General features: G+C 40.5%; 1 protein-coding gene across 6 annotated transcripts in view; it reads left to right on the top strand.

The window, feature by feature from the left end:
- The window catches only part of LYST (lysosomal trafficking regulator), a 185,730-nt gene that overhangs the window by 156,614 nt on the left and 12,733 nt on the right, over positions 1–16,383 (top strand). For all 6 annotated transcript variants that reach the window (XM_032430448.1, XM_032430445.1, XM_032430449.1 and 3 more), the window contains 5 exons: positions 2,100–2,317; positions 7,358–7,588; positions 9,239–9,428; positions 12,550–12,686; positions 15,832–15,930. In XM_032430448.1, coding sequence (XP_032286339.1) covers positions 2,100–2,317; positions 7,358–7,588; positions 9,239–9,428; positions 12,550–12,686; positions 15,832–15,930 — 875 coding nt within the window. The remainder of the gene's footprint in view (positions 1–2,099; positions 2,318–7,357; positions 7,589–9,238; positions 9,429–12,549; positions 12,687–15,831; positions 15,931–16,383) is intronic.

The raw sequence follows: 16,383 nt of genomic DNA, 5'->3' as shown, positions 1-16,383 counted from the left end.
TGGAGTACCTGCCTTGTAGCTTTCGGCTTGGGACGCATTTCAATCTATGCTTGTTTTCTCTGTCCATGGTTTCTTATATGTATGTTTCCGTTATCTCTGGCTGCATAACAAATACCTCCAACACTTAGTGCCTCAAAACAACAGTAAATTTATTGTCATTACAGGTTTTGGAGGTCAGAAATTCAGAAGCAGCTCAGCCCAGTGCCTTTAGTGGTTTGGGCTCAGAGTCTGCATTCAGATTAGCTGGAGCTGGACCAGCCAGGGGATCAGAGAAGCTGGGGGCCAGCAGGCATCTCTCTTTATGTAGTGTCCATGGTTTTCCATGTGGTCTCTCCACGTGGACTAGTTTGTGCTTCCTCACAGCATGGTGGCCTTGGACATTCTCCTTGGCAACTTGGGGTTCCAAAGGCGAGTGTCCCAAGAGAGAGATGAGCAGAAGCTGCACGGCCTTTACGAACCTCGCCTTGGAGGTCACAGAGCGGCACTCCTACTACATTCCGTTCACCAGTGCTGCCCACATTCAAAAGGAGGGAGCATAGACTTTGCTACTTGATGGGGGAGTAGCAGGATTCGCCTGCAACACAGGAAGGGTTGTTATAGCTATCTTTGGAAAATATTGTTTGCTATCATGTACATCATGTCCTTTCCTATCAGCATTCTGATAAGCCTTTCATTGTACTTCCAGTCATCTGCTGTGTGTGAAGAGTGCCTACCTGTGATGTGTCCCCAGAGCATTTGACAGTTGAGAATGATTTGAGTTTATACAGACCCCCTGCTGCTCAGCCCCTCCCCAGCTCAGCCCTTAGAAGTCTCATTCACTAGGGGCACCTGGGTGGCTCAGTCGGTTAAGCCGCTGCCTTCAGCTCAGGTCATGATCCCAGGGTCCTGGGATCGAGCCCCACATCGGGCTCCCTGCTCAGCAGGGAGCCTGCTTCTCCCTCTGCCTCTGCCTGCCTCTCTGCCTACTTGTTCTCTCTCTCTCTCTGTCAAATAAATAAATAAAATCTTTAAAAAAATAAAAAAAATAAAAAAAAAGAAGTCTCATTCACTATTGTTAAATCAGTAAATCCCTGCTGCTTCTCCTGAAGCTGCCCACATAGAGTTCTGTAGATTCTTGGCCAGTCTGTCCTAAATCACTCTGCAGCTGTCTGTAGGATGAGCTGAGCTTTTGGAGATGACCCCCACCCTCACTCCGTGTTCATTTACATAAGCCCTTGGTTTATATTTCACATCATATCATTTCAAAATACTTCCAAAATTAGCGAATATCCTTCTGTTTTCACAAGATCTAGAAGGAGGCAGACAGCAACTTAATTTTATATGGAGTGTAATCAGCTTTTAAGATTTCCTTTTTAATTTATTTTAATTTAATTTAATTTATTCTGTTATGGTGTTCAGATTTTCTGTCCATAAAAGGTAGCACAAAAATATTTCTATAACATTTCTTTTAGGACAGTTGTGGGTTTTTTTTGAAACAAACACTTCTGAGATTTTTGTTTACACTAGCAGACTAATGAAACAATTAGAGAACAGCTTATTTAGATCACAGAAGAACCCTCTAATTCAATGTGTTGGGATAATTTTGTTGTCCATAGGAATGCTTAGTGGAAATGTCAGGACAGACCTCCAGACTTAACATAAAATTAATAGTTCATTCAGGAATGTGTATACTTTGCATTAGTTGGATTTTTTTAAACTACAGAATGCTAGTATAAATTTATTGTGATGTTAACACCTTAGTTTGATTTTAATCGAGTTTATAATTGAATAGCTATTTAAGCACTTACTACATTTGAAGTTCTGATAAGTAGAATGTTGAAATTAGTAGGCAGTGATTTTCTGCTGTTTTTTCAATGTGATATAAAGTGGTAGAAGGATAAAGTTGAAAGATCTCAAATTTAATGAGGATAGCATTAACCCATGTAGTTCTATCAGTAGGTAAGTAAGTAGATGAGCAGTGATGTCAGTCTTCTCTTTGCCTCTGCTTTCCCTGGTTATAGCACATAATATCTGTTTCTGGAAACTCTTAAGACCTGCTCAGTGGGCCAGATGAGGCATGCTTTGGGGAGATAAACATTAATATTAATCTTCTCTTTTAGGTTTTGATTTCGGTGTGCGTCAGAATGGTGAACGGGTTAATCACGTCAACCTCCCTCCTTGGGCACGTAACGATCCTCGTCTTTTTATCCTCATTCATCGACAGGCTCTAGAGTCTGACTACGTGTCCCAGAACATCTGTCAGTGGATTGACTTGGTATTCGGGTATAAGCAAAAAGGGAAGGCTTCCGTTCAAGCCATCAACGTTTTTCATCCTGCTGTAAGTGACCCTTTTAAAAATATGCATTTACATAAGGCAAAACCTGAATAAAAGGTTAGTTGTTGCGCTGTTTCTTTAAAATACCCAAGTTATCGAAGAGAATTGGCAACAGCTTAAACTGTTGCCCAAGACTTTTCAGGCTTTATATTTCATCTCCTTAAAAATAACTAAGATGCTATTCATCGGGGGTTCCTCCAGACCATCCCCAGGCTGAATGAGGACTTAAAGACTTGGCAAATAGTCGTACTTACAGAAGGTTTATTACAGTGATGGATACAGTGCAAAATCAGCAAAAGGAAAAGATGTATAGGGCAAAGCTGGAGGACACCAGGCACAAGTTTCCAGGAGTCTTCTCCCAGTAAATCACAAAGAACACGCTTACTTCCTCCAGCAACATGTGTGATGTGGTCTAGCCGGGCAGCTCATTAGAGACTCGGAGCCCAGGGTTTTTATTAAGGGCTGGTAATGGAAACACTCTCTCTCTCACATGTACTGAAATCCCGGGCTCCCAGAAGGAGAGCAGGTGTTTAGTACAAGCCACACAGTTCATGCAAACAGTTTAGGCAAGTAAGCCACTCTTATCCAGTTAGGAAATGGTGGGAACTCTCCTGAAATCCATGTTGCCATCTACCAGCCAAGGGCAACCTTGCAAGCAGGCCTTTCCAAGGAAAGCAGTTTGGGCCTGCCACATAAGCTCTTTTCAGCACAATGTAAATTCCTAGAAGTAGAATTGTTACACTTTCACATATTCTTTTTGATGTTGTTAGATAGGCTACCTTTAAAAAAAAAAAAAGAAATCTTATCTATTAAGGAAACATTTCATTTGCTAGGCTCTGGGTGTGTGAAGGTGAGTAAGATTCAAGTGGGGACAGTGGGGCGAGAAGGAAAGTTGGGGTGGTTATGCCTACCCAGGTATGGTAGTGGGGTCCAAATGAGGCTCTAGAAGGAAATTCCTCAAGGAATGAGAGACAAAAAGGCAAACTATAGGGACAAAGCTGTAGCCTAGTGTTGCCTAGAGGCTACTCAAAGACAGTGAGTACAGCAAGTAGCTATTAATCCACTGCATACAACGTTTAGCCTCTCTGCTTTCCTAATTTATAATTAAAAGGTAGGGTGAGACTGATCTTGGACTTCCACTCCAGCTACAGTTCTCTTCATAGGTTCATCAAGCGTTTATGACAAATGCAGCGAAAATGTGCACATGAACCCACAGTAATGCACTCAGTACCTGGGCTGATTTATGCCAGAGATCCATTCCTGAATAGCAGTTTTAAAATAAAAATCTCTTTAGTCCATTTCGCTCAGTAATTATTTTAAATACCTCTAAAATAACAGAAAATTCAATTCCTTAAGAGACTTAAGGTCTAGAAGACAGAGTAAGACAGATTTACTGATGACCCTGATAAAAGAAATGCTGTGGCAAAGTGTTTTGGAAAGGGAGAATAATACAGTTTGATGGGTGAGTAATAATTTTCTATGTAAGATTAGTATAAAGTAAAGGCAAAGCTTCAGGTATAATTTTTGACCTTCATTCATATTTGAGCTAAAACGTAACTTTAAAACCACCTAGGAATTTTGACGTTAACCTCATTATACTCTGTGCCTATAATCCTAGCATATCTTTTCAATTATTCTTATGTAAAATTCACATTAAAAGTATCTGCATGCTGAAATATGCCACATAATTGTCATTTTACTGACAATTTTTGTCACTATTTCTTTGGGACTTTAGAAGTTTAAAAAAGATAGTTTATGGGTGCCTGGGTGGCTCAGTTGGTTAAGCGGCTGCCTTCGGCTCAGGTCATGATCCTGGAGTCCCTGGATCGAGTCCCGCATCGGGCTCCCTGCTCGGCAGGGAGTCTGCTTTTCCCTCTGACCCTCCCCCCTCTCATGTGCTCTCTCTCTCTCTCTCAAATAAATGAATAAATCTTAAAAAAAAAAAAAAAGATAGTTTATGCCATTTTTCTAGGAATTTGATAACATTCAATTCATGGAGCCAAAGAAAGTGCAGTGATTAAGTACACAGTCTCTGAATGCAGAATTGCGTTCAAACCCTCACCCTGTGACTCTGCCGCTTGCTGTGTGACCTTGGGCAAGTAGCTTAACCTCTCCGTACCTAAATGTACAAATTTGTAAAATGTGAACAGTAATACCAACCTCATAAATAAGGGAGGAAATTCATACAGGATATTGTCCACCATAGAACTAAATATAAATAAATGTTAACCTTTTTAAGGAATGTAGAAATGCCTTTTGATCTTGATTCATTGCTCACTAATATATAAGGTTTGCTTAGAAACTGATACCATAGAGTGTAGAGAAACACTATTTTCAAATAAATTTTTTAAAGCCCTGGCTAGAGGATTATTCCAGTCTTCATCTGAATTTTTGAGTATACCAAGTCAAGCAGCCGTTAAGAATGACCATGCCTAGATAAGCATTTATAACAAGTATTTTATCCCTTGTGGCAGCAGCGGGGGTGGTGGCGGCGAGGAGAGTAGTGTTGAAGATTATTTAACTTCCGAAGAATCTTTGAGATTTATTTTGGCATTTATAGAAAGGTTATGTCTAGATATGTAATGAAATATGCCTACATATGCCTGATGAAATGCTAAAAGCTACATTGTACAAGCCGGTACACACAGAACATGACAGATCTGTACCCAGCTCCTGACTGCTCGCTGTAGAAGTCAAGCAGGAAATGTACATCGCTCTCTACCTGACTCCAGGGGATGACAACGTGAAGAAGAAAAGTGTAATAGCGCTCTTTACATTAAAGAGCTTGCAATTTTCACCACACTTTTTCAGTCACCCACAGTGTTCGTTAGAACCTAAATAATACTCTCCTGAACTACCTACCAACATCAAATCTTAACTTCATTTTTGCCTTTTCCTGTATATCACTTTAAACAGATGACTTTTTCCATAACGTAGTATTATACATGAAGTCTTTTGTTTTTATTATTCCAACACTGAGGGATAAAGAAAAGGACCATGGCAAGTCCTGAATCTTCACTCCTCTTCCAGTCTGATTATTGCCCTGACCCTGCCCCCTGCCCCCTTTCTCTTCAGCTTCATGTCCTCAGAACAGTGCTTCACAGGAGGACGCCACTCTCTCTACAGTGTCTTGGTCAAAATGGAATACTTTGACTTTGTTTCTTATCCAGTCTTCCACGTCCTGCCGGAGAGGTGAAGCCAGCCTCCTCCATTGGCAGCCTCACCAAGATGACCGAGGGAGGCTGAAGGGATCTGCAGCACATCACAGCCTTCTCCCTGCCAACCTTCTAGTCCATTTTAGCTGTGTATGTGAAAACCTCCAAAGCAAACACAGAGACAGGAAATCAAGATTCATTGAATCCTCTCTGAGGATGCATAAGACATACGTGCGTTGCTCTTGAGCTTACAGAATGGAAATTGAAAGACTTTGCTTGGTTTTCAGTGATACTAGTGTTCAGATTCCTGACTCTTCTGCCCGGGGAAAATGCAAGAGATAGAGACCTCAAAAATCTAGGCTCCTTACTAATGTCTATATGTGTGTAAGAAAACATGCCTCAATAGCTGATATTCATAGACATCTCCAACATGGTGTGTGTGAGTGAAGGGAATGAAAAATTCTTTCTCTACCCTTCAAGATCTTCCACCTGGACTAAGAGTTAAATTTACGTAAGACAGGTTAATAGGAAAAAAACACCAGTTTAATTATGTGCACACAGAGGCTCAATAATGAAATCAAGACCTCAAGAAATGACCAAGGCAGGCAGTTTTTACACTTTTTAGACAAAGAGATGATAAATCTGTGAGGAATTGATAGGACAAAGAAAACTTAACTTTGGGAGCTTCAATTAGTAAGGATCTCTAAAGAGAATTTGGGCTGGGGTAGTAAATTAATGAAAAATAACAAGTGTTGTTTATACAGCCTTTTCCACTCTAAATTTCCCATCTCTGGTGATAAGGATGTCTCTTTACCTCCTGCTATGGGGAGGGTACCTTTCACATGGGAAATTTATTTCCTGCTTTCAGGGGGACAGAGGAGGGTCTGGGTCTCCTTCTTACACAGGCTATCTCCTAAGTAACTTTTATTTAAAATAATTGATATGCTTGGGGTGCCTGGGTGGCTCAGTTGGTTAAGCATCTGACTCTTGATTTTGGCTCAGGTCATGATCTCAGGGTTGTGAGATCAAGCCCTCTGTTAGGCTCCATATGGAGCCTGCTTAGGATTCTCATTTTCCCTCTCTCTGCCCCACCGCCTCATGTGATCTCTCGCTCTTGCTTTCTCTCTCTCTCTAATAAATAATAAATGTTTAAAATAAAATGAAATAAAATCAATATGCCAAAGTGCTCCATCTTTGGGCAACCTGCCCTTGGCCCCTACATGAGTTAGCAACAGAAAATTATCCTATGAAACCAGCCATTGTGTCTTCAGAGAAGAGTAATCAAAATCTTTCTTTGAGCATATTAATGTCAAAGAACAAAAGCGTATTTGGGTATCACATAATTTCAGGCCAGATACAAATGGCTTTGAACTTCTAGTCCTCATTTCTGCAAATTGAGAAAATCAGGGCAGGGCAACCCCTTCACCCTTCACTCTAGTTTTCTGACCGATATCTGACAGGCAGCTACAGAAAAAAATACATCCACTTGCTAATCTGCTTGTTATTTTGGATGAACTCAAGTGAAAATCTTGCTTATTTTTTCATCTGTCCTCATTGAAAGACAAGACCAAAGAAAAACCTCATTTGGATTTTTTTTTTTGCATTTTCAATTTTTTTGTTATGTTATGTTAATCACCATACATTACATCATTAGTTTTTGATGTAGTGTTCCATGGATTTTTTTTTAATTAAGGTATAATTGACATAAAACATTATATTAGTTTCTGATACTAACCGATCAAAAACATTTAAAAACCATTTCCATTTGAAATAGAGGAGAGTAAACTACTACCTAGAGAATAAAACAAGTTATTGTTTCCCCTCTGGTGTCATTGCCAATCTTGCTTTTTACATACCTCTTGTTCTCTTTTAATCTTTTACCCTTCAGACATATTTTGGAATGGATGTCTCCGCAGTCGAAGATCCAGTTCAGAGGCGAGCGCTGGAAACCATGATAAAAACCTATGGCCAGACTCCTCGTCAGTTGTTCCAGTCGGCCCATGCCAGCAGACCTGGGTCCAAACTCAACCTTGAAGGAGAGCTTCCTGCCGCTGTGGGGTTGCTAGTGCAGTTTGCTTTCAGGGAAAACCGAGAACAGGTCAAAGAAATTACCTATCCGGTATGTCATTTGATTTTCAATAGAATTCAGCAAAAGTTGACTCAACTCCGCAGATGTCAGGCCCCCTCTGAGGCTCTAGGGACACCACGATGAATATAAGGGTCCCGGCCTGAAGGTGCACTGCAGCCAACGAACCCAGACGCACACCGTTAACAGTGATATCCTGTGTGTGGTCATTGCTGTTAATGAGACAAGGTGGGGCTCTGGGGAGCAGGTCAGGCGGCCAGCTCCCAGAGGGCTAGTAGCAGGGAAAGCCTGCCGGGGCAGTGGCCTAACAGGAACCTGCCCACCGGAGAAGAGAAGCCATCCAGGACTGGAGAATGGTCTGAGCGTGGGCATGGCTGTACACACGTCCATGGCAGGGCCTTGGCCAACTTCCACCAAAAGTACTGACCAGAAGTGTGAATGTTTTGGCTTACAGTTAAGGGAGAACCTTACATATGTCTTTGGCCTCCCCCGATTATAATGGTAAAAAGTATTGCCTCTTAAACTGGGAAGTAGGCATAATTTTTACTCTGAAATACAAAAATAAAGCAGGCAAACCTTAAGAGTAAAATGGATTCTAACCCTGAGCTAAATTCTTCATCAGAAAAGCAGTAGAGGATGGAAGCCCGTGAATTATAAAATGTAAGGGTTTGTGGAGAGGAATGGCAGAAAATGAAAAGGTGTGGGAAGGAGGTTGGGAAGAACCTTAGTGGGGACATAAAGCAACACATCCCCAACTGCAGGAAACTGTGACCCATTTTAAGAGAAAATGGTTTTCATAGACCTTGTTTTGACAACTGTTTCTTAAAATAATGTTACTTAAATACAGTAAATGTAGAACACAGAAGACATGTAAATTCTTTATGCTCAGAGCTCACATATGTCAAATTTGCATGTTAAGCACAAACCAGAGTGATACAAGCAGTAAAATTCAAATTTAAAACATCAGTATGATAGTGTTGTTTTGCCAAAACCAGATCACCAATGTTGTGTTTCGTAGTTGAAAGCTATTCTATTCTATTCTTTTATCATGCCAAAATGATGTAAAAGCACATCCCTGAAAAGTAATAAATGCCATTTAATCTACACTATACTCAGTGCTAACTAACTTCGCAGTTGGTACGTGTAAAGATCTGAGCCGTGTGTCCGCTCACAGTGGGACCCTGGTACTGACCTGCCTCATTCCCATCTCAGGACCTTTGTGTCGACTGTTCCCTCCACCTAGGATGGCCTTTCTCCAGACAAGCCCCATTTTGCTGTCTCATTTCTTTCAGGTCTCTGCTCAGATATCCCCTCCTCAGTTCCCTGACCCTGAATCTAAGATAGCAGCTCCAATGTTCTCAGTTCTCTCCCTCCCTCTTCAAAAGAGCTTTCAGCACCTGATGCGCATGTGTCTGTTTATTTCTTGTCTGCCCCTCATCCCAGCTGGAAGACAACTCCATGAGGCCTGGGCTTCGTCTATATTTTCGTCGCTGTGTCTAGCAACAAGGAGCATATATTTCTATATGCTAAGTATGGGGGAAGCAAAAAAAAATTTAAATAATTCTTGCCTACAAAGGGCTTATAATCAGGTTGCTTACTCTTTGTTTAGAATTTAAGTTAGAAGTCATTCTATATTTACTACCTTTTTAAAAAAATCATACTTTTTATTTTCCTCTGTTTTAGAGTCCTTTGTCATGGATAAAAGGCTTGAAGTGGGGGGAGTATGTAGGTTCTCCAAGTGCTCCGGTACCTGTGGTCTGTTTCAGCCAGCCCCACGGAGAAAGATTTGGTTCTCTCCAGGCTCTGCCCACCAGAGCCATCTGTGGTTTGTCCCAAAATTTCTGTCTTCTGATGACATACAGCAAAGAACAAGGTAAAAGAAAACATAATGAGAATCACTCTAGGTGTATTTTTCATGAGATTTGATGTTTCCAGGTTATCTGTGCCACTATTTTATTTGTAAGTTTTGAATCCATGGTGAAAAATTGTTCAAATTTGTGGTTATTTAGTGCAAAGTAGGAATTAAACATACCACATGGTGGGGGAAAAGGGGGAGATTAAATGCAGTGCCATTTGAAATGAGAGGAGGAGTCAGAGACAAGAATAAATGGTTATGTTCACAAGATGAAAACAATATCAGTCTTCTAGAAATGGACCTTTTGAGGCTCTTGACTCCCAGAACAGGCAGAGTTATTTGGCCAGCAAAGCTAGTACCTCAGAAGGGATAGTCATGAGATTAAAACAAACAAAACAAAACAAGGAAGTCATGATAGCCTTGAAAACAGGTTGTAAAAATAGGCATGCCTGGAAAGCAATCCTTTTCTCACCCTCTGTGCACTAACTCGCTAACAACAACACATGGAAAAGTGCTGTAATTACTTTATGGTTAATGTAATTAACCATTTCGTTCAATGTAAAAGAACTCTCCCTACTTCCTAGGCCTGGGCTTGGGCACTAAAATCAATGAGGATGCTCGCCTGTTCATATCAGCTGTGTGCAGATGTGTCTAAAAGCCAGCGTGTGCACTAGATGCTTCCAGACAGTCACACTGTTTGGGTTTAAAATGATCTTTGACGCACTTCGCTCCTTGGGGTCCGTGAGCCTTCCACCACGTACAGCTTTGCACTATAAGGGTACAGTACCCATGCCGAGCAGAGGGCACTCAAAGAAATTAAGTGTGCTGGCTGGACCACAGTTCTTTGTAGACTTACTCTTGTTTATATCAGGAATCAATGATCGCCTTTATACTTGTTAGTAGTAAGAGAGGCTGCTTATCATTTTATCTAAATTTAGTGAATTAATAGGATCAGATAAATCTGTCTAATCATAACTACTGTAATATCAGTGTTGCATTTAGTTGTGAGGTGTGTTACAAATAATTTACTACTAATAATACTTAAAGTACCAAAATGTGTCAGTAATTTATATTTAAAAAATTAATTAGAGTGGATTGAAGTTTGTTTCTGTTGAGCAGAAGAGAAAGGGCTGGTGTTACCGCTTGGCATGATGGGACTTAAATATGTCAAATGTAATTTTCAACCTATCTTATTTGTGCCACTATAGTCAGTGCCCTTAATAGCTGTGTTCATTCAAATTATGCTTTATTCCCTTGTAGAATGTATTTGGGGCTTGCCAGCATCTAGGTTGTGTGGGGAAGTAGTATAATACAACAGATTATAATACACAACAGTATAATACAACAGATACAATGAGTTTGCATCCCAGCTCTGATACTGTAGCTGTTTGACCTTGAGAAAATTACTTAAACCTTCTAAATCCTGGCTTTTGATCTATAAGTCGGGAATAACAAAAGGATTGACCTCACAGGGTAATTTACTGTAAAGATTAAATGAAATAATGTAGGGAATGCATAGTGCCTGACTCCTTCTAAGTGCTCAGTAAAGGTCCATCAGGCTGTAAGCACCCCGGCCCCCGGGGCCCCGGGGACTGTGCGAGCTCTCACTGCTGCACCCAGCATCTTACAGTGCACGAGAGGAGTGCTCACCCACCCCATACTGGCTTGTGAGAGCCCCGCTTGCAGAGGGGGGTCGGGTCACGTGCTACAGCTGCAAGGTGCCGAGCGCTGCTTTATCAAGTAACTGTATGGTTTTGCTGAGCTATACATGCACAGAACAATGTAACTGCGGCGGTTTTGATGACCTTAAACCCTTACTTGAAAATTGTGCCTCCAAGTTGCCTGAGATGCTTTTTTTTTCCAAAGTATACTTGCCTGGGTCTCATTTGAGCCACACCGTGTCAGAATCTCTGGGGCTTGAGTCCGAGCCTAGGCATGCTGGAAACACCCATTTTCGTGCAAACTCATGTTTAAGATTCACTGTCCTAGTAGGTAAAGGAGAAGTTTATTTTTCTTAAAAAAAAAAAAAAAAAAAAAAAGATGGTGCATCTTGTAAGTGATGGAATGAGAAACTGGGGGCAGTTACTAGATGTACTTCATTCATTGAGCACGTGGGCTATTGAGTGCCCACTATATGCCAGGCATTACAGAATGAATTTGAGAGGCCCTGAGCCTCACAGAATGTGGTTCCTTTCCCTAGCAGCTTATATTTAGAGGAGCTTTTATTAAGTGAGTATATTCCAGTTCCTTTATTGCCAAACTGATGTCAACATTTGGTATTGTACTCAACAAAAGAAAACAAAAATCTGTGAATTACATTTTCACTGTGCTGTTGATTCTTTCAACAAGTATGTATTTGTTTCATTCCCTTATATGTGGCCTTATTTTGCTAGGTGCTGGAATAAATAAAGCTCATTCTCTCTCCTTAAGGGACTTAAGCAATGCAAATTTCAAGGACAGCACCAGTTACAGCATTTATGCTGCATTGGCCACATTCAGCATACCAACAAGGCATAGATTATGAATAGTACTGAAAAGGGATGTCAAAATGTCCAAATCTTTATCCCAACGGACATAAAACTGTGTTGTAAAAAAGAGAAAGAGGAAAGGAGCAGGACCTCGTTAAATCAAAGTCTGCTGTGCAAAGCCCTGGCAGTTGACAGGATTAAATGGCGCCTTCCCAGGACCGCTGTTGCTTCTCTAGGGTAGCAATGTTTTTTCTAGTATTGATAGTTGTCCATACTGATTTGTCAGCAGGTGGTGGCTACAAAGTTATTTAAACAGTGTCTAGTTTGTATTTATTTTTAGAAGTAAAAGTGTCACAGAATATGACCAGAGTAAGCTTGACTATCATTGTCTTCCATAAAAATTTCTTAACAGACATTTTAGTACTAAATCAAATAAGCCCTAACCAAAACACCATGAGTGAAAAGGAATTAGTTCCACTCTTAGAATCCCATTAGCATTAAAGGAATAAAATGAACTTAAGTCGGTCTATCTTATGAATACAAAGATGATTTGCTCTGGAAAGATACTGTGTTCTGCTATGTAAACTTCAGCTTTTAACCCGCCATTTTGGGGGGCTGTCAAATAACAGTTGAGCGGCGGCAATCTGATACTTTTATTTCTTCTTCTTGAGGTGTGAGAAGCATGAACAGTACTGACATTCAGTGGTCAGCCATCCTGAGCTGGGGATACGCTGATAACATTTTAAGGTTGAAGAGTAAACAAAGCGAGCCTCCAATAAACTTTATACAAAGTTCACAACAATATCAGGTAAATGTTTTTACAAAGTACTTTATCATAATAATTAAGTGTAATGCTCTAGAAAGGAGTCAGACTGATAGCAGCTAGTCTTTAATATTCTGCAGTTAATCCAGTCCAGAAGCTTATGACACTGGACTTAGGCCTTGTTTACAGTGCTCAGACTTCCTGACTATTTCTATTCTGTGTCCCCAAAATTTGTCTTCTCCACAGTATCTCACTGAGACGGTATTATAATCATCTAGTCAGCATCAGCGATTGGCACAGTGTTGGAACAAAATCAACACTGCTTTCTTCTCAGTGTTCACGTGCCTTTTGTCACTGTGTCATTTTCTATAACCAGAGTGCCATCCTCTGTACCTGGTTTTTGCTAAATAGACTGGGTGTGTAGGCATCACAATGGGTTGAAAGAGCATCAGGCCCAACTAAAGCCCTCAGATCTGTGTTAGTGTCTAGGCTTTATTATTTACTCTGTAGCCTTTGGCGAGCACCTTAACCTTTCCAAACTTGAGGTTCTTTCCACCTCTTTGAAACTGAGGTAATCATACTCCCCACTACTCTCTCCTGAAGCTGTTGTAAAAATGTTTCCAATTGTATATATACTGTATATATACTATACACACACACACACACACACACACACTATATATATACACACACACAATATACACACACACAATAATGCCACAACTCTTTCCCGTACAAAATTGTATGTTAAACCCTCTTTCTGTGACTGTCTTTCTTTCCATGGGAAATTCTTTTGCCATTTCCTGACTCCCATTGCCTACATAACATCTCCTGCCTATTCATGTGCCCTAACATTTCCGCATTCCCTGAGCACGTTAGAAATGGAGTAAGTTGCTACTTGTGGGGATTTTTATCAGTGAAAGAAAGGAAGGCAATGACTTATTCACTTAACTCTCAATGTACCTGAAAAAATGGTTATCACCTTTTGTTATCTGGTTATCAGTAAACTAACAAAAGTAAGCAGCATAAGGACATTGGAAAACAACCTTATTAGAAATTTTAATAAGGATTTGAGCATTGCAGGGGCGCCTGGGTGGCTCAGTTGTTAAGCGTCTGCCTTCGGCTCAGGTCATGATCCCAGGGTCCTGGGATCGAGCCCCACGTCAGGCTCCCTGCTCGGCGGGAAGCCTGCTTCTCCTTCTCCCACTCCCCCTGCTTGTGTTCCCTCTCTCGCTGTGTCTCTCTCTGTCAAATAAATAAAATCTTTAAAAAAAAAAAAAAAATTGAGCATTGCAAAATTACTTCTATCATGTAAAGTTTGGTACACAAGCATCATTAAAGGTGAAAGAACACTGTCATAAGTCCTTTTAGCAAAACAGGATTGTCCAGATTCTTTTAGCAAAATACTCTGTGATAAAGAACTTCCACTCAAATGACTGCCTGGATAAGAGCACCCTATTCCATTTTCATCCTTAGAAATATATTGTCCACTCAGTAGTTCTGTAGTTTGAGAAAATTCATCCAGGATGTTATCGTATTGAGGACCCACACTCAGATCTCACTTCTACGATCATGGTCTCATCATTAGAGATTAGAGTGCTGCCGTCTCTTTGCCTTCACCTTCTGACTGATGTCATAATCGTGAAACCTAGTCCTCTGTCAGTTTTGTTCTCTTTTCTATTATCAGTAGAACATGAAAAATTCTGAATTCCCAGTTGTGTTCAATAAAAGCTAAAAGCAGAGTACTAAGCAGTGTCTCCAGTCTTCCTTTATATTTTCTTGAAAGATGATACCACTCTTTGGACAGTACAATCAGAAAACCAAAAGATGACAGTTTATTTCACAGATTACATTATCCTTCCAGGAGATCCATCATTCTGCATTTTCCTGTTTGTTTTGCTCTAGCAGAGTTGGGAATAATTGTTGAGTAGTCATGAAATAATTCCTACAGTGATGAAACAGCAAAATGTTTTGAGACAGAGGGAAGATGAAATTATTAAAACCCTGTAATGTAACTTAGGTTTATGAAAGGGTTCAGTAGACCCATATGGTAATTGCAAGACTGCGTTTTATTCTATATATAAAAATATATGTATATATTTTTTCTCTTTGTTCTTTGGAAGACCTCTAAGAAAGAATAGAAGTCATGAAATAGTAATCCTTACAAATAGTTAGAACTATTCAAGAAAGAAATTCAAAAAATGAAATTGGGTCCAGTGGACTCTGGTGATGTATCAAAAGTTAAGAAGAGCCAAGATGAAAGCAAGTAATTTTTAAGGTAGCAGACACTTGAGGGGAAGAAGCCAGCAAAAGACAGCTTGAAATTCTGAGAGCGAGGACAGGGTTCTGAGGAACTCTGGGTATGGTGTCAGGCTGCCCTGAAAAGCAGAGGGGCTTCCTCCTTTAAATCAGGAGAAGCACCGAGACGCTTGAGGCACAAAGGAAGGAAGGGGCTCAGATCTGTGGCTGATGACCTCTGTCTGCTTAGCACAGTGCAGCGTGAGGGGAGTGCGGGCTGTGGGACAGGTGGGACTGGAGAAGGGGCCCATGGGAGCTGAGGCGCTGGGGACCGGCGCTGGGGATCAGCTGGTGCCCAGAGCCAGAGGAAGACTTATTGGGCCAGAGAGTTGAGTGGCCTTGAATAGCACCTCCATGGTTAGGACTGAAGGGATTACAATCCCAAAGGAATAACCTGAGATTTTTTTCCCCACACTTATCTTTCTTTCTTCTCCTATTTAACCATCTTTAGAACTGTTAGAAGCAATACCTGTCTCTTTGTATGTACCCCAATTCCCCACCAAAAGCAGAAAAAGGCAAAAAAAAAAGTAAAAATCAGGGAAATGTGTGAAACCACATACACATGCACATTACACACACACTTAACCTTGGATCTAGTCAATCCTGGATCATTTTGTTTAAATTTCTAAGGAACAAGTGGCCGTGTGTGTGTGTGTGTACAGAAAAATGTAAAATCATAGATGATGATGTAATACATTTTAACTCGGAAACAGCCTTTAGACATCTGGCTTAACGTTACAGAGTATTATTATATCTTGTACATTTTTAATCGGTTCAAGTAGAATGTTTATTACATTTTGTGGCTGTATGTCTTTTAAATAACCATCAGGGAAGTAGAAACACTTCTCAAGCTTTCTGAACACGACGGTCTTTGGTTTGTCCTGCCTCACAGGTCACAACTTGTGCCTGGGTGCCTGACAGTTGCCACCTGTTCGCTGGGAGCAAGTGTGGGGTCATCACGGCCTACGCCAACAGGTTTACCAGCAGCACGGTAGGTCCTGGGTGCACTTCGTGGGCAGTTTAGGGTTTTCATGTTCGGGAGAAGAAGAAAAGGCTCCTGAAGTATAATTCATTAGTACAAGAGTAACTGAAAATGTTTGTGCTTCAATTTTTTGTTCTTTAATCTTTTTTTCACATAAGCTCTTAAAATATAAAAGGTCACATATCTGACTCTTTAGTTTTAGGTTTACTAGGATCATGAAAATTTTTGAAAATAATTATAACAGTCCTATCTTTTGGTGTCAAAGATGTAATATTTTGAGTCATGATCTGTTTTGTATTTAGACTTTTTCATGACATTGTGATACTTGTTTGCCTGTGTTCTTGGTGTCGGCCTGAATGCTTAGGAGTACACTGCAAGATTCTGTAAAATTTGGAAGCTGAGAACACCTAATATTTAACCTTCCTACAGTCTCTGGACTATAGCAAAATCCAAGTAGCCCAT

Source organism: Phoca vitulina, unplaced genomic scaffold (genome assembly GCF_004348235.1).
Source record: "Phoca vitulina isolate PV1807 unplaced genomic scaffold, GSC_HSeal_1.0 scaffold43, whole genome shotgun sequence".
Lineage (NCBI taxonomy): Eukaryota > Metazoa > Chordata > Mammalia > Carnivora > Phocidae > Phoca > Phoca vitulina.
Note: the sequence above shows the minus strand (reverse complement) of the source record. Positions and strands in the feature narration are given on the sequence as shown.